The sequence below is a fragment of the Mya arenaria genome, chromosome 14 (genome assembly GCF_026914265.1).
Source record: "Mya arenaria isolate MELC-2E11 chromosome 14, ASM2691426v1".
Lineage (NCBI taxonomy): Eukaryota > Metazoa > Mollusca > Bivalvia > Myida > Myidae > Mya > Mya arenaria.
The window spans coordinates 46,269,500-46,296,569 of NC_069135.1; the positions used below are offsets into that span (position 1 = coordinate 46,269,500).

Here is a 27,070-nt window from a genome sequence, read left to right on the forward strand (position 1 = left end):
AGGTTTGAGATATTGTTGTCGTAGGAGTTTGTATTTAGGACATACGAGTAAGAAATGATATTCACTTTCTACTACATTCATGTTACAGTGTAAGCATATACGTTCCGATCTTATAATGTTTATATACCTTCCAGTTTCAATGGCTAGGTCATGTGACGAAAGTCTAAATTTTGTAATAGCTATTTTATATTTATTTTCATTAACGCAGTTTAGATATTTTTCAAACTGAAAGTCATGCTTAAACCTTGCGTATGATGATAGTCTACTTGAGTTGTTAATGTTTGCATACCAAGTTTGCTTATATATATCGACGATGCGTTGTTTAATTAATTCAAAGCTGATATCAGCAGTGTATTGATTTTGCCAGATGTTTGTCATACCTATTTGGTTTAATATTACTTTAATTTGATTAGCCCAATTTTTGCCTCCATATATGTTATTGTTATCAGCGTCAGTCTCGAGAAATGTATATGCATTTACCAATAACGCATTATTTGATTTTAATATTTTAATCCAATATTTTATCATTATTAATCGCCTAGCTATTATCATAGGGAAGCGCCCAAGTTCACCGTATAATCCGTCTAAATTGGTCGACATTTTTATACCCCCCAAAACAAAGTTTGGGGGGGGGGGGGTATACTGGAATCGGGTTGTCCGTCTGTCTGTCTGTCCGTCTGTCCGTCCGTTTTTTTGTCCGGGATTCATCTTTGTCGTTATTGAACAAATCTTTTTCAAACTTTCAGATATTAATGGCCATGATGTAAACTTGCGCCTCTGTGAAATTTGTACGGGTCACATGACCCTGACCAGAGTTATCTCCCCTTGATGTGTTAAAGTAGGCAAAATAAGCCCTGTCCGGGATTCATCTTTGTTATTATTCAACAAATCTTTATCAAACTTTCAGAAATTAATGGCCATGTTGTAAACTTTCGCCTCTGTGAATTTGGTACAGGTCACATGACCCTGACTGGAGTTATCTCCCCTTGTAGGCAAAATTAGCTTTGTCCGGCCTAACTCCAGGGCAAACAACCTAGACATGGAGGGGTGGGATGTATTCGTTAGCCTATGGCAGATTTCACGTTTTGGTGACCAAAAAGTTCCCGGCGAATATTGATTTTTAAAATTTATTGCAGATTTGTGATTTCAACATAATCTTTTACAGCAATTTCTTATCTATCATATTTTAGAACATTTGCAATGATTTATTCATGCATTTTTATAAAAAAAAGAATTTTGTATCACCAAACCATTTGTGCTAGTGTTACAATATTGCCGGTAAAAACTTTTTTTTTTAATATTTTGATCCAAAGAAGTATTTTGTCTTGCACTAAATGGTTCATTTATCTATAAAACAGATTGTACAGACATAAAATAAAGATTGTTTCGTTTTTCTCAAATAAATTTATTGAAACAAACCCTAATTGGACAACAAGACAGAAAATGTTTTCTGCAAACATAGGTTTTCTTTTTATATCAGATCAGATAAGCTATAAACATAAATGTTTTGTTGTGGAAGTATAAATGTCTCTAGTATGGTGCAATTATCATTACCTTTGAAATTAAACATATATATTATAAATTGCTAATTGCGAGTATGTGCTAGTGTTACCACAAGACAGAATGAGTAACATTAGCAGTATGTCACATTAGCAGTTGGACAGAATGTTTCACAACAAAATAAAATACAGACCTTCCACAGACTGTTTGAGCTTGATACAGTATAAAACAAACTATATAAATGATTGATAAACACAGTCAATTGATAATCACAAAAAAATCATAATAATCATACAAGATTTGACGAAGTTGCACTGTGACAGACGTACACATTTTATGAGCTTCTACAGTTGAAAATAGTTTCTTTGACTCTTCATTTAGTTTAAATGTTGTTATAATGTTTTACTCATTTGAGATTTTAATAACCTGTTGTTACAATATAATTCTATTGCTTCTCATATAGTTCCTACTAGTTTTGTTCATGCTGATTTATAAATACACTGCTGACCTAAGTTTATATGGTGTCAGACTGAATGACGAATCCTGGAAACACTGTTCCCGCAGCAGTTTGATTAAACAATCTCGTAAAAAAATATACCAATCTGGATAGAATAACTTCCAATACAAAAAAACAACAATAGAACTAAAGATCAGACTGTTGTGTGTCTTAAAGGCCTAGTTTAAGCCTTTTAAAAGTGACCCTCCCCCTTTTAAGGCCTAATTTAAGGAATATTTGGCATGATAATCCCCTGCTGTGCATCTCCTTCTAATCACACTGGTTTGACAGTAGGGGCCAATTTCCTGTGTTTACCGGTAGGTTTATCGGCTCAGGGCCATTAAGAGTCCATTTCTATCTTAAAATATCCCATACTGCGCAGCAGGATACTCAGATTGGAGATCTGATAAGACAATTAGGCAATTATGCACCAATCAATTGTAACCACGGCCCCCCCCCCCCAGGTCCGGGGGTATACTGGGGATAGCCGGGGAAAAGGGCCGTGTTTTTACTTTCCAGGTGGCCCCGCATGGCCGTGTGAGTGCGGTGGTTTTGTCTTAGTGCCAAGATAGCGGAGATATTGACTTATATAGAGTCTCTGGGGTGCGGGGGGCATTTGGCCGGGGTTTTACCATCAGTTCGTCCCCGCAGGGCGGGGATTTTACCCGGGGTTTGCTGGACCGAAAGTCCACGCCCCGCTATTCCCCGGACCTGGGGGGGCGTGGCTACAATTGACTGGTGCATTAGATTAAGATCCATTTACAGAGGTTGTGTACATATACACAGTGTCATAAGAGATTGATCAGAAATCTTTACCCCGAACTGTATATGTCACAGAGTGACATGAACACTGATCAAAAGATCTTATCATAAAAAAGGCAAACAAACATCCAGAACTTTAAAACCTGCAACAAGAACCACCCCACCTGCAGTAACCTTGCATATAATCCAACCCGACACAGCAAAAAACAATTCTTATAAAATAATGTTTAATGTAAGTAAATTGCAACAGTCAAACAATTCAGACGATTTACACATCATCTTCTTGTCTTCAAGGGTATGGTTCAGAAAGAGATAATAAAATTATTACATACTTTCTGTTGAGATATGAGTGTGTTCTAAGTTATATATGTCTGCCTCTAACACAAGAAGTCGTGGGTTTGGTTTGATCCCTACCAGGGGTACTTTCTCATTGCCTCACAAAACTAACACAATACGTAATGTTTTCTACCATGGGAGCAGATTTGAGAGATTAAATTCACAGAGCTGTCTTCACAATCTTACAAACTAAAACAAAACACTCGAACGTAAATGCCATAAATTCAAACATTTTAAATTTTTAGCAACAGATCATTTTAGATACTACTTTTACTAACACTTCTTATTGTTTTGCTACATTAAAAAAAACAGTTTTGTTTGAAATACTACAAGAATACAATGTCAATTTATTATCTGTAAATATATTCATCAGACTCCTTCCACATGGAACAACATTTAGTTGCGCCACAATACCACTGGTCATAATGCACCAGTCAGTTGTAACCACACACCCTAGGTCCAGGGGTGGGGTTCAGGGAAAATAGAAAGTCTTATCAGATCTCCAATCTGATAAGACCTGCTGTGCAGTTTTCAATGTTTTATTATGAAAATGGACCTAAACTAGGCCCTTAACTAATTTATCGTTATCACTGGCATTCAGTTAATTTAATCTGGGACAGTTTGAAATTGAATAAAAACAGTAGATTGAACAGTTTTAGAAGCACAGAAACAATGTTCTTAAACTTTTATATACTCTGGGGGGGGGGGGGGTTCAAACAGGAATCCAAAAGTAACACCAGGGGAGACGTCCTATTGTCCAATAGCACACATTGTTCTGTCCAAAATGTAACACTAGCATTCAGGTGACTAAAATAAGGTAAAGATACAATATATAACACAAGTTTGTGTCAAAAATAAGATTCGTCAAATAAGAAACACAATGAATCACAAAATGAGCATACAAATATTGACTTTCATCTCAAGCATTCTCTCTTGGTGATGTCAAACTGCTTCTGTCCTATGTAACATTAGGGGAAAAGTCCTTTTGTCACATTAGCAAACTTATTTCTGTCCCAATTATAACATAATCATTCAGTTTACTTAATCAAATTCAGATTAAGTATTAAACAGTTAAGCTTGTATCAAAAGCATACAATGGATCACAAAAAACAAAACATAAATATGTGTTTTATAAAAAAAAAAGGTTTCTGTCCAATGTAACATTTGCAGTTATGTCCATTTGTCACGTTATCATCTATATTTCTGTCCATTTTATAACGTTTGCATTCTTAATTCTGTCCAATAAATAACGATATCAAACACAATAGCGGTATGAATTCAATATAAACTACGTACCTAATGAATGAATACTTACAAACGATAGTTTACAGACGACATTGTTATGTTCGAATAATTGACTCTGGGAAAGTCATCAAATTTCAACGATTTTCTTGCTTTATTAAGCGCTTGTCTTAATGCTAGCGTGACATAATGTTAACGTTACATCGAAGGACAGAATGAGCCAAACTTGGATTAAGTTTTTATCAACGGTATTCACCACTATTTTTATCATTTCAATGTCAACTGTGAACCAGTCCAATATAAAAGTAATCGCTGACCGGATGTTGACCCTCAGTCAGTGTAAATTATTCACGAATAGAAAAGGTGCTATCGTCATGCTAAAATGGGACAGAATCGATTTTGCGTAACATTAACACATTTTTAGACCTAAAAAACTTTATGATCGGGAATGACCAATTTCTTGTTGCATGCAATACTGTTTTTATCCGACACGTAGTCTTTGTTTTCAGCGATTTAATAAAGGTGTGTTTAGGCTTAAAACAGTTAGCAGTGGATCATGTCTGCTAATGTTACACAACAATTCGAGGACAGATTACCGTAACGTTATCACCATGCGCAATTACCGAAAATTTAAGTATATTACGAACGAAATGCAATCATTTTAGATATATTATTGTTTTAATTAACATTTCTTGCAAACATTATTCAACAGACAAGAATAAAATACTTTCCAGATGTTACTGAAAAGCATCCTCAAAAAAGTGGTATATTGGTACCGGGAAGATTTTCTGTCTTTTTTGTCCTAAATATCGGCATAATTTTACATTTTTTTACCTTATTTAACACAATATTTTCATTATTTTAATACAAATCACTTCTATTAGGGGTTCTTATTGGGTTGGGAAAGGCAATTGCTGTATATATGACGTTGACATGCAATAACAATAAATGAAAGCAAATGGGCCAAATAATTGCCTTTTTTGTGAAATCTGCCATATGGCTTACAGTTCTAGTTACGTTTAAAAAATTTCGGAGAAATTTACAATGGATTATTTCTATATTTTTAGATTCGTGATTTCCCCATACCTCTGCACTATAGTTAATAATTGGTGAAACAAGACTGTCGAATAGTTTGCATTTATCAATTGAATGTAACTCGATTTGGTTGAAAACGATAAATAAGTTATGGAGTGCGTATGAAGCGTGCTGTGCTAGTCGCTTTTGTGTTCTAAACCAATTGCCATTTTTAAAGAAGTGGATGCCCAAATATTTGAAGGATTTTACAACGTCTAGTAAAGTATTACAGAGTAAGAATTCATTGTTTGTGTGACGTCCATTTTCAAATATCATAACTTTTGTTTTGGTGGTATTTATTTTTAGTCCCCAGTCATTGCAATATCGTTCCAGGTCATTTAACATAGACTGTAATGCTTCTGGTGTTTGAGCGAATAACACCGCATCATCTGCAAAGAGTAACAGAAATATCTTGATTTCATTTGCTATAAAAATACCAGCTATATCAGCGTTAATATTATTTATAATGTCGTTCACGAAAAATAATAATGTCGTTCACGAAAAATAAAAACATTAAACTGGAACTTGGATCCCCTTGTTTAACACCGATATTTGATTCAAAATACCGTGATGTGTTCGAATTATACCGTACACAAGATTTGACAACGCTATACATAGCTTGAAGCGCCTTTACCATTTTTGAACTCACATTTTCGTTTAGTAGTTTTTGCCATAGATGTAATCTATCTATTTTATCGAAACATTTTTCATAATCTATAAACGCACAATACAATTTCTTTTTCGAGCTAAGTGTTTTAGAAATAATTGACTGTAAAATAAAAATACAATCAACTGTAGACTTTTCCTTTTGAAAACCAAACTGATTCGTTATAATTTTTTCATGTTCTTTCGACCATTTTGTGAGCCTATTTAATAGTACCTGTGAATATATTTTTCCTATAATATTTATCAGAGTGATTCCTCTGTAGTTTTTGGGATCCTCTATGTCCCCCCTTTGAAGATTGGTACAATTATGCCCAGTCCCCATGAGTTTGGATATTCGCCGTTATTAAATAGAGTATTAAACAGTTTGAGTAGAAATCCAGATGTTTGATCGAAAGAATGTTTAAAAATTTCTGCGATTAAGTTATCATTGCCCGAACTTTTATTATTATTTTGAGAAAAAACGGCGTGTTTAAGTTCATCGTAGTTTATATCTATGTCCAATTCGTCGTCATAATTAATAATCGGATTATGGGTATCATTGTCAGCATTAGTATATGATTCAGTACCATACAAGGTCTCAAAATGAGAGTATAAGTCGTCAACACTTAGATTTTCGGCATTACTATTATTGCTTTTGTATTGCTGTTTGATCTTTTTCCAGAATTGTCTTGGTTTTGTTGCTAAATTACGTAGTGTATTCTTTTCTCTAATTTTAAATTTATTCTTTTCTCTTCGCTTAACTCGGTTATAATAAGCTTTAGTGTTTACAAAATGTTGTCTATTTTCGTTTGTTTTATTTTTTAAAAACACATTTCTTGCAATCGTATATTGTTTTCTAGCGCTGTAACATTCTTCGTTAAACCATTTTTTCTTTTTTGCATGATTAGTTATGTTCTTATCAAAATTACGACGAGTTTTACCGAAAATATTCAATGCATTTTCTTGCAAGAGATCAGTAAACTGTATAACAATATTATCTAAATTTTCGTCTGGAGTGTAGTTTTCAATACGCTCTGTAAGAGTTTGCATAGATTCGACATTTTCTCTATTTAAAAGAAGATCGTGGAAAGCATTTATCTTAGACTCATCCCATTTAATAAATCGTTCCGCATTTTTTACATTAGTCGCGGGCTGCTGGTAAATATAACGTTGTAAATGTATTTTAATTCCATTATGATCCGAGAATTCATTCGGTTCTAATACCTTAAAGTCACTTATGTATTCAAAATCATGTTTATCTAATAACAAATAATCCACTGTGCTCGAGCCATTTAGTGAATGAAATGTAAAGTCGCCGTTATCATTGTGTAACCGACCATTACCAATAAGAAGCGAGGTAGATTTACAAAGCTCGATCAAACGTTGCCCGTGCGAATCGATCACTTGATCCCTATTGACACGTGGTTTAATATCAACAATATTTGACATATAGCTGTCATCGTAATCAATGTATTTGTCATAATCTAATATGTCGGATAAATCCGCTGTTCTTGAGTTCATATCACCTGAAATAAATATTTTGCCAAGAGATTTAAAACTTTCAATATCAGATTCAATAATATCGAAAAAATCTATATCATTTTGGTTTAAAACAGTGGAACCTTGCGGTAAAATATATGTGTTACAGAAGTATACATCATGATCAAACTTAAACAATGAACTGCATAATTTAACCCATATTATACCGCACTGATGTTTCTTCACAATGCTTATTTTACTCCTTAAACAGTCTTTATAGTAAATTGAAATTTAAATATATGTGTTGATAAGTTAAACTTTCACAGGTGTTTGTTTGGATTGCAGTTGACGGGACCTACATTAGTCTAAATAAATAACCATTGATAATTGCCGATAAATTAATTAGCGATTAATGAAATGTGTATTGAAACCTGCCATTTAGCCTGCATACCCATGAAGCCTAATCGTAAGAAAAAACTAATTCATGGCACATAAAATATAGGACATTTCCATGAAAAAAACATTTACACTTTCGTTTTGGTTCAATTTTTGTAATATTATTATTCTCATTTTCAGAGTTTTGTGAGTTTTAAACGAAGTATCTGTTTGATTACCACAATAAAAACCCAATATAACCTTTAAAACACAGAATTATACAAAAAAAGGGCTACACCCAACCAAGCCAATTTGAAGCATGGCATTTGAAAGTTAACTTTTATTATTCCGGGGACTAAATCTCACGGTTGAAGTGTATTCAGGGGCAGATGAATGAGTTATTTGATTTAGTAGTCATTTGTTCGCATCAAGAAAGGTAAGTAAAGAGCCCTACTATCCCTACTTTTTGCTCTTAATAGCCCTATTTTTCCCTACTTTTTCAAAAAAAACCTCCTACTTTTATCCCTACGTTTCTGCAGATTGATACTTAGCGCACTCTACCAAGCATTATCATTATGTGCAACAAGCTTAATATCTAAAACAACAATGGACACAAATGTGATAATATATTTATAACATGGGTTTTCTCTTCAAAAGCAGTAAAACAGTGTTCTGACGTCACCACAATATATATGTATCACTTTATCGAAAATACTTGAGGCTTGCTATTTCATCGATGTTATAAACTAAGGACTCATTTTCCTTCCTATTTTTAGCCAAAATAACCTTGACATTGATCTTACCTACACTACACACAATATGAAAAACTGTAACAAATATCCTTTCATAATAATTATGTTCAAATATCCAAGAATATTTAGGTTACCGATTAAACAAGTTGTATTTCCTATATTCCCACTTTTGACCAGTGGTTGTGTACAATTTTGGTCAGATTCAACGTACCATTCAGATTGCGTACTAAAAACAACGGCGGGGAATATAGCCGTCCTTTGGATTGCCTTGTTATTTTTGAAGTTACAGCAAGAAGATTTGGACCATGTGTACAGTTTTGAAGACAAATATAAATGTTGTGCTCCGATGACCTGGACTGTGACCTTTTGACCTACTTTCTTATTTCTAAGCTACAGTAATGAAATTTTGACCAGGCATACAGTTTTGAAAACAAATTTCAATATTGTGCTTGGATGACCTTAACCACTGCAACATTTGACTATACTTGATCAAAGTTTAATCGCTAGTTGCTTTGTCATAAACCAATAAACTCATTCATTCTCCAGGTTTAAAACTTTCACTCAGGTGAGCGCTTAAAGGCCATCATGCCTTGTTGCTAAGTCAGATTACCTTTGATCAAACTGATCACCAATCAGGCATAGATAACCTCATGTTGGATCGAACCATGCAAACAAATGAAAATATTGCCTGGCGCTGAGAAAATCAGTTGAACCAAGAAATATATCTAGCCAGCCAGATGGAGCCAAGCAAGATGAAGCAAATGAGATTTGACTGTACTTGACTGTTAACCTGGGCTATTCTTAGTCTAACTGGAAATGTTGCTGGGATTAACAGTTATATTTTGAGATGCACTAGCTTTGTCAGTGGACATGACATAGCGTTTTGCATTGTAATTGGCTGATTTGAAGGTTTCTGTTTATAACATGTAAACCAAAATCATGGGTGTATTTGGTTTCCCCACAGTAGATATTGAGGTTAAAGTAATTAAATTTTCACATTTTTAGCTTGACTATTCGAAGAGTAAGGAGGGTTATACAACTTGCCCCAGTGTCGGTGTCGGCATCTGGTTTAAGTTTTAGGGCAAGTTGGGATTTTCACTTATAAGTCCAATACCCTTCATTCCATTGACTTAATACTTCACACAGTTGTTCAAGGCCCTTACACAATGAGGTTAGATAACTCCATAGTATCCTTTATACAAATTATGGCCCCTGATTGACTATGTAACTTAGGTTAAACTTTTAGGGCAGGTTGGGATATTTATTGATAACTTTAATATCCTTCATTCATTTGACTTAATACTTCACACAATTGTTCAGGACCATCACACAATGAGGTTACATAACTCCATATTATCCTTAATACAAGTTATGGCCCCTGATTGACTTAGGGTAAAGTTATAGGGCAGGTTAAAGTTTTAGGGCAAGTTGGGATTTTCACTTATAAGTCAAATACTCTTCATTCAATTGACTTAATACTTCACACAATTGTTCAAAACCATCACATCATGAGGTTACATAACTTCATATTATAACTTCATATTATCCTTAATACAAATTATGGCCCCTGGTTGACTTAGGTTAAAGTTTTAGGGGGTTAAAATTTTAGGGCAAGTTGGGATTTAAAAAAACAACACTTCTATACCCTTCATTCAATGCACTAAATGCTTTGCAGAATGTTTGACGACCATCTTACAACAAGGAACATAACTCCATTTTAGCCTTAAATACAAATTATTGCCATTGAATGTTTTTTTCTTTTTTCTTTTCTTTTAATTTCTTTTGAAAGGCACAATCTAATATACCTTGATATTCCTTAACACTTAATACTTCGCAGAATTATTGATGACCATCTTACAACAAGGAACATAACTCCATTTTAACCCTTATTACAAATAATGGCCCTTGAATGAATTTTTTTTTTAATATATCTTTTAATATCTTTTGAAAGGCACATTTTTATATTCTTAACCACATTTTCATAAAGGGAAAACAAGTTACTTGAATGAGTGGCGTCATTGTTCGGGCAGGCTGGTGGGAGGGCAGCGTCAAAGTCACCTTATGTATCGAATAATTTTAGCTAGGTTTGACATAAATAGACCAAACTTGGCATAAACCAAGAGTTTATGGAGACCTTTTTTGGGAATGTTTTTGAGGCACCTAGGATTAAGGTCAAGGTGACTATTAATAGAAAAAGGGTTGGTATTAAATAACTTAAATAAGGGTCTACATATTGTGACCAAACTTGGTATATAGGAAGAGTTTATAGAGACCTTTCCTGAGATTGTGTTTTGGGCCCCTAGAGTTATGGTCTAGGTCAAAGTCACTGTTGCTAAAAATAGAAATAAACTTAGTACTGAATAACTCAAGTAAGGGTTGACATAGTTTGACCAAACTTGTTATATAAGACAAGTTTATGCAGAGCTTTCATGGATTGCCTTTCGGCCCCCTAGAGTCATAGTCACTGTTACTAAAAATAGATTACTGTTTCAGTTATGGTTGAAGTACTGTGACCAAACTTGATATGTAGGAAGAGTTTATGAAGGACTTCCATGGGATTGTGTTTGGGGCCCATGGAATCAAGGTCACTGTTATTAAAAATAGAAGAAAGCAGTTGAAACTGAATATCTTCTCCCAATCATTAAAAACCTGGTTTTGTCACATCGCGATTCTTGTTCACTTTTTAAATTGATTGTGTTATTGGTTTTGACAGGCACATATTACATCATAATTGTATTCACTTCTAAGTCAAAGTGGCGTAGTCGGTCTTACAGCTCTTGTCTTTTATATAATATCAGAATTTTTAAATATTCATCAAATTGAAACGATTAATCTTTTGTAAAGGCTAAGGACATACAGGAAAATTTCATGTTCATTTGTTACAAAGTATTCCTAGATTGATTTTATTTGAAGACATTTTAAACATTTAAATATATTTCCTGCATGTTGCAAGCTTTCACTAAGTCTTGACTATAAACAATTTCTACATTATTGAAAAAATGTTTCAGTACTTTTATGATATACAAGCTCGTAAACACAATACAATACATGAATATCATAAGGTGTGTTGAAAGGGGAGGGTTCAAGAGGGCTGTCCCCTTCCGCTGGTGATTTTTTTTTTCATCAATTTCCTGTGTTTTAAACATATTGACAGTTCTGTTGCTTTTAGAATTACCTACTATCATTAATGTCTGTGTATAGGACACACTTTTTTCCCCTAGAATTCCCAATAAAAAACATGCCTGCGTCTAATCTATGGTATTAGGCTTCTGACAAATTTACTCAAAGTCAAATTCAGGCCGAATTTGGCTCTTCAGATAAATAAGTTTGTTAACTTAATTTCAAAGGGAGGTCACTCACATCGTCTCTATTTAATTTTAATGGCAGTTGAAAATCAGGATTTGTTGAGTTAGCAAATCGTTAGTTATATAATATATTTTTTTTAATATTGTGCTATTAGAATTTATGTAAAATCATTCTGTACAGTTTGTTATATAATATGTAAACATGCATACTGTGAAGTATGGTAACATCATTGTGCACTGTCAATGCTGTTCTCAATGTGTGAAGGTGTTTCAATGATAGGGCTGTTTTTTAGCACTTTGCCACGTTCTTTTATACTTTGCTTAAGGTGTTGATATGATCATAAACAACATAACATACTTTGCTATGGTATTAAAGATCGCATGGTTTACAATAACCACTGCCGTTTTCACAATCCATAAAAAATAGGCACTGTAATCAAACATCGTGGCTTTCGGATTTGATGATTTTTTCCTCAATTTTTGAAGTATTTTTTGGGCTACGTCCTATATGGATGCATCCTATACACAGACATTTACTGTACTATCTGATTAACAGATCAAATATTTGCAAAAAAGGTTCGGTTTCATTTATCTTCTGGCTGTCGTCGATCCTTAATGGCTGATACAAATATTGTTATACTCCTGACATGCCTTCTGGCGTAACATCAAAATCACATATTGTCAAAATTGATGATTGTTTTGATAAGGCTTGTCACTTCGGATTAAAGCATGTTGACAACATTAATGCAGGTTGGTAATTGGGCTTGTAATCGGAAGCCACTTTGGGCTCAACAAGCATTAAAGGCCTTTCCAAACAATAAATAGGAATTATGTCTCCCCCGTTCATGGGGAGACATATTGTTTTTGCCAGGTGTGTGTCAGTCAGTCCGTTAGTCTGTACGTCACACTTTGTTTCCGCTCAATAAATATAGAACGCTTAGACCCAGGAACTTCATACCTGTTATGCTGGTTTGTCATGACTAGTAGTTGACCCTTTTTGATTTTGTGATCAGTAGGTCAAAGGTCAAGGTCGCAGTAAACTTGACGTGAAAAAAACGGTTTGTGCTCAATAACTAAAGATCCTTTGTGTCCAGGAACTTCATACTTGGTTTTCTAGTTGTTCATGACTAGTAGATGACCACCATTGACTTAGTGATCAAAAGGTCAAGGTATAAAACGATATGTTGGCGGTGACCTTGTGCTGAAGAAACCCTATTGATTTTGAGATCAGTAGGTCAAACGTCAAGGTCGCTATGACCTTGAGGTGAAGAAACGGTTACTGTTCAGTAACTAAAGAAAGCTTGCACCCAGGAACTTCATACTTGGTATGCAAGTTGGTCATGTAGATGACCCCTATTGATTTTGTGATCAGTAGGTCAAAGGTCAAGGTCCTTCAGCTGAAAAATGGTTTCCGATCAATAATTGAATAACACTTGCGCCCAGGAACTTCATACAATACAAACTTTGTTTACATTTTCCAAGATTAATCAACAACACTTCCTTCGCTAATGACTTCACTATTTAATACGGGTGAAACCAAACTTTACTGTTGGTTCGTCTCCAGTCCAAAATTACAAATTTCTTGTCCATCATTTATTATCCCCCGCCTATGAAATAGGGAGGGGGATATTGAAATGGCGTTGTCCGTCCGTCCTTCCGTCCGTCCGTCTTTCCGTCCGTCCTTCCTTCCGTCCGTCCGTCCGTCACCTGTGTTTTCTCAGTAACTAGCCGGTATGATTTCATGAAACTTAAAATAAATATGAACCACTATACTGGAATGTTGCCCGTCCAAAAAAAAATTGATTGGTCAATTGTCCTTGGAGTTATTGCCCTTGATTTTTTGAAAAATGCACATTCACAGCCATTTCTCAGTCACTAGCTGGCAGAATTTCATGAAACTTAAAATAAATATGAATTACTATACTGGGATGATGTCTGTTTATTTTTTTTTGGATTGGTCAATTGTACTTGGAGTTACTGCCCTTGATTTTTTGAAAAATTCATTTACAGCCATTTCTCAGTAACTAGTTGGTAGAAATTCTTGAAACTTGAAATAAATATGAACCAACATACTGCGATGATGTCTGTTTATTTATAGTTTGGATTGTGTAATTTCTATATGAGTTATTTGCCCTTGATTTATTAAAAGATCCATGTTTGCAGCCTTTTCTATGCAACTAGCTGGTAGAATTTCATGACACTTGGAATAAATAAGAACCAACATACTGTGATGATGCCTGTCTATTTTTCTTTTGGATTGGTCAATTATCCTTAGAGTTATTGCCCTTGATTTATTAAAAAATCATTGTTTGCGATATTTTATAATTTGGCTCGGAAAGGGATAAACCAATGTGCTTATCTTATTCTTTCTGAGATTTTTTTTAGCCTTCAAGCACAAACAAGCCATCAAGCACAAACAAGCCATCGTTGGCGGGGGATATCTTTTCACTGAAAATGCTTGTTTTTCTCAGCAACGGCCACACAATAGGAGAGACAAGCGCTTTTTCAAAAAAGCAATCTCTAGTTGTCAACAAGAGCCGTCGTAAGATAGCGCGCTCGACTATGCCGCTTTGACTTAGAATACAATAACGATGTAATAATACCAAGTTTGGTCTCTTTATGTCAAACCTAACTAAAATTATTCGATACTTTGATGACTTCGGTGACTTTGATGCTGCCCTCCCACCAGCCCGCCCAAACAATGACGCAAGTCATTCAAATAACTTGATTTCCCGTTATGAAAATGTGGTTAAGAATATACAAATATGCCTTTCAAAGGAAATTAATTTTTTTTTTTTTTAAAAACAAGGGCCATAATTTGTATTTAAGCTTAAAACGGAGTTATGTTTCTTGTTGTAAGATGGTCATAAACAATTTTGAATTTTATTAAGTGCATTTAATGAACGGTATTTAAGTTTTTTTATTAAAATCCCAACTTGCCCTTAACTTTTACTTGCCTAAAACTTTAACCTAAGTCAATCAGGGGCCGTAACTTGGATATGGAGTTATGTAACCTCATAAGGTGATGGTCCTGAACAATTGTGTGAAGTATTAAGTCAATTGAATGAAGGATATAGAAGTTATTAAACAATATCCCAACCTGCCCTAAACCTAAGTTCCATAGTCAATCAGGGGCCATAATTTGTATAAAAAATAATATGGAGTTATCTAACCTCATTATGTGATGGCTCTGAACATCTGTGTGAAGTATTAAGTCAATGGAATGAATGGTATTGGAGTTTTAAGTGAAAATCCCAACTTGCCTTAAAACTTTAACCTGCCCTAAAACTTTAACCTAAGTCAATCAGGGGCCATAACTTGTATTTAGGATAATATGGAGTTATGTAACCTCATTGTGTGATGGTCCTGAACAACTGTGTGAGGTATTAAGTAAATTAAACAAAGGATATAGAAGTTATTGATAAATATTCCAACTTGCCCTAAAACTTTAACCGAAGTTCCATAGTCAGTCAGGGGCCATAATCTGTGTAAAGAATAATATGGAGTTATCTAACCTCATCATGTGATGGCCCTGAACGACTGTGTGAAGTCTTAAGTCAATTGAATGTAGGGTATTGGACTTATAAGTGAAAATCCCAACTTGCCCTAAAACTTTAACCGGACGCCAGGGCGAGTAGTATAGCCCACCTATTCTTGTAATAGTCGAGCTAAAAATGTGTTTGGAAAATGTACTTAAAGCTTCACTCTCACAGATTTACCATTTTTACAACTTTTTTAATTTTTGTCTTTGAAAGAGCAATTTTTGCGTCAATATCTGCAAATCAATGATATAAAATTGCTGACAAAAAAATCAGATCGTAGATTTTCATATTTCCGTTCAAAATTGGTGTTTTATGGCCTAAACTGTCACTAAGTTTTAAGAAATGCATAAAACATCAATTTTTGATCTTAAATATAAAAAATCTGCAATCTAATTTTTTGTCAGCAGTCTATATATAACTGGTTTCCATGGATTTTCGCAAAAATTGGCTGGTTCCAAGACAAAAAATAAAAGAAATGTCAAAATGTTCAATCTGTGAGAGTGCAGCTTTAAGATAAATTAATATTGAAAGTATATATGTATCTGGCATTCTTCACATATTGTATAGGTGCGTTGAACAATGCAGCGTCCAAAAAGCTGGATTTGGAGGCATGGTTTCCGGGGTCGGGAGCATTTCGGGAGCTGGTATCCTGCTCAAACTGCCTCGACTACCAAGCCCGCAGGCTGAAGGTCCGCTATGGACAGGTGAAGAAAATGAACCAAGAGGTGAGCTCCCAAACCTACAATCTATATCAAAAGAGACTATAAAACAATTGTTGCCATCAGCTCCAGGAAGACTGTACTTTTGTGTGTATGTCTCAACATCCCCATTTATTACCAGGTCCATAGGTATTCAACTGATTTGTGAACCAGGTTTGCTGAAGGAAAAGCTAGGTTATATAATTCGGGTATGTTGGCTGGCAGGGGGGATTTTTACATTTTACCTTTAACCTTAGCCATAGGCTGAGGGTGAGCTATTAGGATCGATGATTGTCTGTCGTTTGTGGTCCGTCGTCTGTCATCCGTCCACACTTAGTTTGTTAACACTCTAGTGGTCACTTTAATCATAGAAATAACCTAAAATTGCTCTTGTCCTATCAATAACTTTATAAGCATTAGTCAATCTTGCACTGAAATCATATCGAGGACTGCTGCGTATTCTTGAATTATAACTTCAAGCTGGTCACTGATGTAGTAATAATTGTACTATGTTTAATGTCTTTAGTACTGTTAGCTATTCTTTGAGTGATTGTATATTGCTGCTGTCATTTGTTGGTCATTTCAGGCTGAATATGTACACATGCTGAATGCCACGATGTGTGCAACAACAAGGGTTATATGTGCGATCCTGGAAAATTACCAGACTGAAGATGGCGTGCTTGTACCAGAGATACTCAAAAAGTTCATGCCATCGCGTATGTGTTGTCTTTTTGCTAGTATTGTAGAAATCATAAATCTGGCCTCTATTTATCTTTAAAACAAAAGGTATTTATAATGAAAAATATGCTGAACCCTAAACTAAAATTAAAAGATTTCCAGAACTCAAGACACAAATTTGTTGTATCGGTGTTTAAGACTGGAAGTGAGTTAAATGAAGGGGAGTATAAGCTTGGACTAGTTTAGTAATGAACGTGTTAAAGACTGACTTGGAAGCTATTGAGTTAGGGAGAGTGTAAGACGCTTGGACAAGTGTGGTAATGAACGTGTTTAAAACTGAACAGGAACATATTGAATGATGGGGGGTGTTAGACGTTTGGACTAGATTAGTAATGGATGTGTTTAAGACTTAACAGGAACCGATTGAGTGAGGGAATATAATTATCTATCATGTGTTTCCCCGGTACGGATCGAAAAATCCAACCCGAGGGCACGCGAATAAGCCTGTAACGAGGCTTGCCGAGTTACCGGTCACGCAACGTACCCGAGGGTTGGATTTTTCGATCCGGACCGGAAAAACGTGATTGATATCTTTTCTTGCTTACCTAAAATTATGAATTTGTTGAAAAATTGAAGTAGAAAACGCACTTTTGTACATTTCACCAAAAATCACGTGGGAGATTGTTTACTGATGTCAAAAAGCTCAGTAATTTCAAATCACTATCGATGGCGAAAAAAGTTTCTTTAAAAAATTGCGCTTTTACGATTATTTATTTTCAATTTTAATTAAAAGAATTTTATTTTTGATTCCGCCTTATTGAAATTGCACGATATACTTTTCTTACATTGGGGGTGTAAGATGAGTTTTTCCAGCACCATTCACATGACTGGAAACACATGTACGGTATGCAAGAAAGTTGTTAGACGCTTGGACTAGGTTAATAATGAACGTGTTTAAGACTGAACTGGAAGCTATTGAGTGAGGGAAAGTGTTAGACGCTTGGACTAGGTTAATAATGAACGTGTTTAAGACTGAACTGGAAGCTATTGAGTGAGGGAAAGTGTTAGATGCTTGGACTAGGTTAATAATGAACGTGTTTAAGACTGAACTGGAAGCTATTGAGTGAGGGAAAGTGTTAGATGCTTGGACTAGGTTAATAATGAACGTGTTTAAGACCGAACTGGAGGCTATTGAGTGAGGGAAAGTGTTAGACGCTTGGACTAGGTTAATAATGAACGTGTTAAAGGCTAAACTGGAAGCTATTGAGTGAGGGAAAGTGTTAGACGCTTGGACTAGGTTAATAATGAACGTGTTAAAGGCTGAACAGGAAGCTATTGAGTGAGGGAAAGTGTTAGACGCTTGGACTAGGTTAATAATGAACGTGTTTAAGACTGAACTGGAAGCTATTGAGTGAGGGAAAGTGTTAGACGCTTGGACTAGGTTAATAATGAACGTGTTTAAGACTGAACTGGAAGCTATTGAGTGAGGGAAAGTGTTAGACGCTTGGACTAGGTTAATAATGAACGTGTTAAAGGCTGAACTGGAAGCTATTGAGTGAGGGAAAGTGTTAGACGCTTGAACTAGGTTAATAATGAACGTGTTTAAGATTGAACTGGAAGCTATTGAGTGAGGGAAAGTGTTAGACGCTTGAACTAGGTTAATAATGAACGTGTTAAAGGCTGAACAGGAAGCTATTGAGTTAGGGAAAGTGTTAGACGCTTGAACTAGGTTAATAATGAACGTGTTTAAGACTGAACAGGAAGCTATTGAGTGAGGGAAAGTGTTAGACGCTTGGACTAGGTTAATAATGAACGTGTTTAAGACTGAACTGGAAGCTATTGAGTGAGGGAAAGTGTTAGACGCTTGGACTAGGTTAATAATGAACGTGTTTAAGACTGAACTGGAAGCTATTGAGTGAGGGAAAGTGTTAGACGCTTGGACTAGGTTAATAATGAACGTGTTAAAGGCTGAATAGGAAGCTATTGAGTGAGGGAAAGTGTTAGACGCTTGGACTAAGTTAATAATGAACGTGTTAAAGGCTGAACAGGAAGCTATTGAGTGAGGGAAAGTGTTAGACGCTTGAACTAGGTTAATAATGAACGTGTTTAAGACTGAACTGGAAGCTATTGAGTGGGGGAAAGTGTTAGACGCTTGGACTAGGTTAATAATGAACGTGTTAAAGACTGAACTGGAAGCTATTGAGTGAGGGAAAGTGTTAGACGCTTGGACTAAGTTAATAATGAACGTGTTAAAGGCTGAACAGGAAGCTATTGAGTGAGGGAAAGTGTTAGACGCTTGAACTAGGTTAATAATGAACGTGTTTAAGACTGAACTGGAAGCTATTGAGTGAGGGAAAGTGTTAGACGCTTGGACTTAGTTAATAATGAACGTGTTTAAGACTGAATTAGAAGCTATTGAGTGAGGGAAAGTGTTAGACGCTTGAACTAGGTTAATAATGAACGTGTTTAAGACTGAACAGGAAGCTATTGAGTGAGGGAAAGTGTTAGACGCTTGGACTAGGTTAATAATGAACGTGTTTAAGACTGAACTGGAAGCTATTGAGTGAGGGAAAGTGTTAGACGCTTGAACTAGGTTAATAATGAACGTGTTTAAGACTGAACTGGAAGCTATTGAGTGAGGGAAAGTGTTAGACGCTTGGACTTAGTTAATAATGAACGTGTTAAAGGCTGAACAGGAAGCTATTGAGTGAGGGAAAGTGTTAGACGCTTGAACTAGGTTAATAATGAACGTGTTTAAGACTGAACTGGAAGCTATTGAGTGAGGGAAAGTGTTAGACGCTTGGACTAGGTTAATAATGAACGTGTTAAAGGCTGAACTGGAAGCTATTGAGTGAGGGAAAGTGTTAGACGCTTGGACTAGGTTAATAATGAACGTGTTAAAGGCTGAACTGGAAGCTATTGAGTGAGGGAAAGTGTTAGACGCTTGAACTAGGTTAATAATGAACGTGTTTAAGACTGAACTGGAAGCTATTGAGTGAGGGAAAGTGTTAGACACTTGAACTAGGTTAATAATGAACGTGTTTAAGACTGAACTGGAAGCTATTGAGTGAGGGAAAGTGTTAGACGCTTGAACTAGGTTAATAATGAATGTGTTTAAGACTGAACTGGAAGCTATTGAGTGAGGGAAAGTGTTAGACGCTTGGACTAGGTTAATAATGAACGTGTTTAAGACTGAACTGGAAGCTATTGAGTGAGGGAAAGTGTTAGACGCTTGGACTTAGTTAATAATGAACGTGTTAAAGGCTGAACAGGAAGCTATTGAGTGAGGGAAAGTGTTAGACGCTTGAACTAGGTTAATAATGAACGTGTTTAAGACTGAACTGGAAGCTATTGAGTGAGGGAAAGTGTTAGACACTTGGACTAGGTTAATAATGAACGTGTTAAAGGCTGAACTGGAAGCTATTGAGTGAGGGAAAGTGTTAGACGCTTGGACTAGGTTAATAATGAACGTGTTTAAGGCTGAACTGGAAGCTATTGAGTGAGGGAAAGTGTTAGACGCTTGAACTAGGTTAATAATGAACGTGTTTAAGACTGAACTGGAAGCTATTGAGTGAGGGAAAGTGTTAGACGCTTGAACTAGGTTAATAATGAATGTGTTTAAGACTGAACTGGAAGCTATTGAGTGAGGGAAAGTGTTAGATGCTTGGACTAGGTTAATAATGAACGTGTTTAAGACTGAACTGGAAGCTATTGAGTGAGGGAAAGTGTTAGATGCTTGGACTAGGTTAATAATGAACGTGTTAAAGGCTGAACAGGAAGCTATTGAGTGAGGGAAAGTGTTAGACGCTTGGACTAGGTTAATAATGAACGTGTTAAAGACTGAACTGGAAGCTATTGAGTGAGGGAAAGTGTTAGACGCTTGGACTAGGTTAATAATGAACGTGTTTAAGACTGAACTGGAAGCTATTGAGTGAGGAAAAGTGTTAGACGCTTGGACTAGGTTAATAATGGACGTGTTAAAGGCTGAACTGGAAGCTATTGAGTGAGGGAAAGTGTTAGACGCTTGGACTAGGTTAATAATGAACGTGTTTAAGACTGAAAAGGAAGCTATTGAGTGAGGGAAAGTGTTAGACGCTTGGACTAGGTTAATGATGAACGTGTTAAAGGCTGAACTGGAAGCTATTGAGTAAGGGAAAGTGTTAGACGCTTGAACTAGGTTAATAATGAACATGTTTAAGACTGAACAGGAAGCTATTGAGTGAGGGAAAGTGTTAGACGCTTGGACTAGGTTAATGATGAATGTGTTTAAGACTGAACAGGAAGCTATTGAGTGAGGGAAAGTGTTAGATGCTTGGACTAAGTTAATAATGAACATGTTTAAGACTGAACAGGAACCTATTGAGTGAGGGAAAGTGTTAGACGCTTGAACTAGATTAATAATGAACCTGTTAAAGGCTGAACTGGAAGCTATTGAGTGAGGGAAAGTGTTAGACGCTTGAACTAGGTTAATAATGAACGTGTTTAAGACTGAACTGGAAGCTATTGAGTGAGGGAAAGTGTTAGACGCTTGGACTAGGTTAATAATGAACGTGTTAAAGGCTGAACAGGAACCTATTGAGTGAGGGAAAGTGTTAGACGCTTGGACTAGGTTAATAATGGACGTGTTAAAGGCTGAACTGGAAGCTATTGAGTGAGGGAAAGTGTTAGACGCTTGGACTAGGTTAATAATGGACGTGTTAAAGGCTGAACTGGAAGCTATTGAGTGAGGGAAAGTGTCAGACGCTTAGACTAGGTTAATAATGGACGTGTTAAAGGCTGAACTGGAAGCTATTGAGTGAGGGAAAGTGTCAGATGCTTGAACTAGGTTAATAATGAACGTGTTAAAGGCTGAACAGGAACCTATTGAGTGAGGGAAAGTTTTAGACGCTTGGACTAGGTTAATAATGAATGTGTTTAAGACTGAACTGGAAGCTATTGAGTGAGGGAAAGTGTTAGACGCTTGGACTAGGTTAATAATGAACGTGTTTAAGACTGAACTGGAAGCTATTGAGTGAGGGAAAGTGTTAGACGCTTGGACTAGGTTAATAATGAACGTGTTTAAGACTGAATTAGAAGCTATTGAGTGAGGGAAAGTGTTAGACGCTTGGACTAGGTTAATAATGAACGTGTTTAAGACTGAACTGGAAGCTATTGAGTGGAAGCTATTGAGTGAAGGAAAGTGTTAGACGCTTGGACTAGGTTAATAATGAACGTGTTAAAGGCTGAACAGGAAGCTATTGAGTTAGGGAAAGTGTTAGACGCTTGAACTAGGTTAATAATGAACGTGTTTAAGACTGAACAGGAAGCTATTGAGTTAGGGAAAGTGTTAGACGCTTGGACTAGGTTAATAATGAACGTGTTTAAGACTGAACTGGAAGCTATTGAGTGAGGGAAAGTGTTAGACGCTTGGACTAAGTTAATAATGAACGTGTTTAAGACTGAACTGGAAGCTATTGAGTGAGGGAAAGTGTTAGACGCTTGGACTAAGTTAATAATGAACGTGTTAAAGGCTGAACAGGAAGCTATTGAGTGAGGGAAAGTGTTAGACGCTTGGACTAGGTTAATAATGAACGTGTTAAAGGCTGAACAGGAAGCTATTGAGTGAGGGAAAGTGTTAGACGCTTGAACTAGGTTAATAATGAACGTGTTTAAGGCTGAACTGGAAGCTATTGAGTGAGGGAAAGTGTTAGACGCTTGGACTAGGTTAATAATGAACGTGTTAAAGGCTGAACTGGAAGCTATTGAGTGAGGGAAAATGTTAGACGCTTGAACTAGGTTAATAATGAACGTGTTAAAGGCTGAACAGGAACCTATTGAGTGAGGGAAAGTGTTAGACGCTTGGACTAGGTTAATAATGAACGTGTTTAAGACTGAACTGGAAGCTATTGAGTGAGGGAAAGTGTTAGACGCTTGGACTAGGTTAATAATGAACGTGTTAAAGACTGAACAGGAAGCTATTGAGTGAGGGAAAGTGTTAGACGCTTGGACTAGGTTAATAATGAACGTGTTAAAGGCTGAACAGGAACCTTTTGAGTGAGGGAAAGTGTTAGACGCTTGGACTAGGTTAATAATGAATGTGTTTAAGACTGAACTGAAAGCTATTGAGTGAGGGAAAGTGTTAGACGCTTGGACTAGGTTAATAATGAACGTGTTAAAGGCTGAACTGGAAGCTATTGAGTGAGGGAAAGTGTTAGACGCTTGAACTAGGTTAATAATGAACGTGTTAAAGGCTGAACTGGAAGCTATTGAGTGAGGGAAAGTGTTAGACGCTTGAACTAGGTAAATAATGAACGTGTTAAAGGCTGAACTGGAAGCTATTGAGTGAGGGAAAGTGTTAGACGCTTGAACTAGGTTAATAATGAACGTGTTAAAGGCTGAACAGGAACCTATTGAGTGAGGGAAAGTGTTAGACGCTTGACATAGGTTAATAATGAACGTGTTAAAGGCTGAACTGGAAGCTATTGAGTGAGGGAAAGTGTTAGACGCTTGAACTAGGTTAATAATGAATGTGTTAAAGGCTGAACAGGAACCTATTGAGTGAGGGAAAGTGTTAGACGCTTGAACTAGGTTAATAATGAACGTGTTAAGGCTGAACAGGAACCTATTGAGTGAGGGAAAGTGTTAGACGCTTGGACTAGGTTAATAATGAATGTGTTTAAGACTGAACTGGAAGCTATTGAGTGAGGGAAAGTGTTAGACGCTTGGACTAGGTTAATAATGAACGTGTTTAAGATTGAACTGGAAGCTATTGAGTGAGGGAAAGTGTTAGACGCTTGAACTAGGTTAATAATGAACGTGTTTAAGACTGAACTGGAAGCTATTGAGTGAGGGAAAGTGTTAGACGCTTGAACTAGGTTAATAATGAACGTGTTAAAGGCTGAACAGGATCCTATTGAGTGAGGGAAAGTGTTAAACGCTTGAACTAGGTTATTAATGAATGTGTTAAAGGCTGAACAGGAACCTATTGAGTGAGGGAAAGTGTTAGACGCTTGAACTAGGTTAATAATGAACGTGTTAAAGGCTGAACAGGAACCTATTGAGTGAGGGAAAGTGTTAGACGCTTGGACTAGGTTAATAATGAACGTGTTTAAGACTGAACTGGAAGCTATTGAGTGAGGGAAAGTGTTAGACGCTTGGACTAGGTTAATAATGAACGTGTTAAAGATTGAACTGGAAGCTATTGAGTGGGGGAAAGTGTTAGACGCTTGGACTAGGTTAATAATGAACGTGTTTAAGATTGAACTGGAAGCTATTGAGTGAGGGAAAGTGTTAGACGCTTGAACTAGGTTAATAATGAACGTGTTTAAGACTGAAAGGAAGCTATTGAGTGAGGGAAAGTGTTAGACGCTTGAACTAGGTTAATAATGAACGTGTTAAAGGCTGAACAGGAAGCTATTGAGTGAGGGAAAGTGTTAGACGCTTGGACTAGGTTAATAATGAATGTGTTTAAGACTGAACTGGAAGCTATTGAGTGAGGGAAAGTGTTAGACGCTTGGACTAGGTTAATAATGAACGTGTTTAAGACTGAACTGGAACCTATTGAGTGAGGGAAAGTGTTAGACGCTTGGACTAGGTTAATAATGAATGTGTTTAAGACTGAACTGGAAGCTATTGAGTGAGGGAAAGTGTTAGACGCTTGGACTAGGTTAATAATGAACGTGTTTAAGACTGAACTGGAAGCTATTGAGTGAGGGAAAGTGTTAGACGCTTGGACTAGGTTAATAATGGACGTGTTAAAGGCTGAACTGGAAGCTATTGAGTGAGGGAAAGTGTTAGACGCTTGGACTAGGTTAATAATGAACGTGTTTAAGACTGAACTGGAAGCTATTGAGTGAGGGAAAGTGTTAGACGCTTGGACTAGGTTAATGATGAATGTGTTTAAGACTGAACAGGAAGCTATTGAGTGAGGGAAAGTGTTAGACGCTTGGACTAGGTTAATAATGAAAGTGTTTAAGACTGAACTGGAAGCTATTGAGTGAGGGAAAGTGTTAGACGCTTGGACTAGTTTGGTAATGAACGTGTTTTAAGACTGAACAGGAACCTATTGAGTGAGGGAAAGTGTTAGACGCTTGAACTAGTTTGTCATTGCTATTGTTTGAGACAGAACAGGAGCCCATTAAATGAAGGAGTGTGTAGGGAGCTTGGACAAGTTCAAAATTGGAAGTGTTGCACCTGTTTGATATTTATGCTGTAGGACAAAATTACCGTAAATGACTGGATGTTAGACGCCCTTTTTTCCCTCAGATTTCGATGCAAAAAAATGCCTGCGTATAATACCCAGTAACAATTTTTTTAACTTTTTTCTGAGGTCGATTTCAAGCCTAGAGTTTGTTTAGATTTATGTAGAAAGGGATGTTACTCGCGTCATATCAATCGAGTATATATGAGTTAAAACGGCAGTTGAAGATCGGGATACGGTATATCGTAAGACGTTTATAATTTAAACAAAAATATTTTTCGATTAAAGTTGTTCAATATTATTTTGAATAATAAATTGAATTGAACAATAATTAAACTTGCATTTATAAAAAGCAAAGTTGGGCACTGTCAAAATATTTTTTGTCAGTTGTACAAGAAGGTGTGAAAAACTCGACTGCTTTTAACCTGTTTATCAATGGTCATTGACTTATTTATTACGCCTATAAGTGTAAATCCTTCATCAAGTTATTTAAAACACCATTTTAAACATGCATTGAATTGAATAAACACATTCTATCGGCTTTAGATCAAAGAGTCACACTGTGTGACGTCACATAACTTACAGTTATACCCACGAGGATCTCGTGGAGAGCATGGACATTGCTATGCAGGATTAATGTATAACTGTACGATTATTGCTTCTTACAGTCTATAAGTGTGGTACAAGTTTGAAAGTTTATAACAGTACTTTATTCTTTTCTGTAGGTGTTGACATTTTGAGAACAAACCCGTACAATATAAGGCTTTTGCATAACTTAACTTTTCATTCTCAACAGTTTATCATTGTATGGTTTTAAAGATAACCATCGCCATTTTCACGAAAAAAATATATTTTGTCACTGTCAACAAACATGGTGGCCGAAAATGCCAGACGATTTGAAATCTTTTCTATGCGTCTTTTAACCAAAAACATAGATTAAAAGTTTTCTTCTTTTTTTCCCTGCGTCTAATACCCCCTATCGTCTTATACCCAGTCATTTACGGTATGTCTGTGGCGTTGTAAAATCAAGACGTAATAAGTTTGTTATACTTCAAAAGTATTTGACCAAGACTTATCCTTTGAAGCTTTAAAAAGTATTAAAAGTTGATCACTTGGATTTTGGCCTGACTATACAAATAGTACAAAACAATTGTGGCCTTTAAACTTTAAAAAGTTTTCACTCAGATATCTTTCACAGTCAATCAACTTACTCAAGACTGGCACCCTTTTGGGCAAACAGTTTATTGTGAGGGCATCTAGTTGCTTTATCTGAAAAGGTGATGGTTAGGATGAATTGTATACAGACAATAAGTAGTTATTATTGTATCATCATGAAGCTTGAGGATTTGAGTGCATGTCAGATTAAATTCTGAATGAGTTAGCCCCAGTAAGAGCAGAGTTATGCACCTTTAACAATAATATATAGTTGGTTTATTTCATAAACATACACAATAGCTGAAGTGATTATTAAACAGTCATCATGGAACTGGGTGACAGTGTTTAAGGTCACAATGTTACTTGTCATGTTAAGATCATTCACTAGATGAACCACCCCTGCAACATCAGAATTATGACTCTTTAACACAAAAATTAAGTTTGTTTGTAATTAAAAGCTTCATTCAAGAGGGTCATTTGTTTGATTTCAACTTAAAATAATTATCAATGACTGTTTGTTTACAATCATTTGTTTTAATCATTGGTATGCTAGCAAAGCCAAGATATAAAACTGTTGTGTACTGTTGACTGTGCCAGTGAAGTGCAATGATACTCTGGTTAGAAATATAGCTTGATTTAATAATAATAATAATAATAATAACTTTATTTAAAGAAGGTAACACATTAAGACATAGGCATTATATTATAAACAAACATAACACACGACTTATTTACAATGTGGCCTTCTGAAAGAACATACACACGCACACACACATAAATGCTTAGAATGAAAACGCAAGCATAAATTTATGTTATTTCAAAAGGGTACGTATTAAAATGTTATACGAAAAC

General features: G+C 35.9%; 1 protein-coding gene across 1 annotated transcript in view; it reads left to right on the forward strand.

Moving 5' to 3' along the window:
- Window positions 1–27,070, forward strand: part of LOC128217583 (serine--tRNA ligase, cytoplasmic-like) — a 75,690-nt gene that overhangs the window by 47,245 nt on the left and 1,375 nt on the right. Inside the window, exons 9-10 of the mRNA XM_052924811.1 lie at window positions 16,076–16,233; window positions 16,793–16,922. Of these exons, the coding sequence (XP_052780771.1) occupies window positions 16,076–16,233; window positions 16,793–16,922 (288 nt within the window). The remainder of the gene's footprint in view (window positions 1–16,075; window positions 16,234–16,792; window positions 16,923–27,070) is intronic.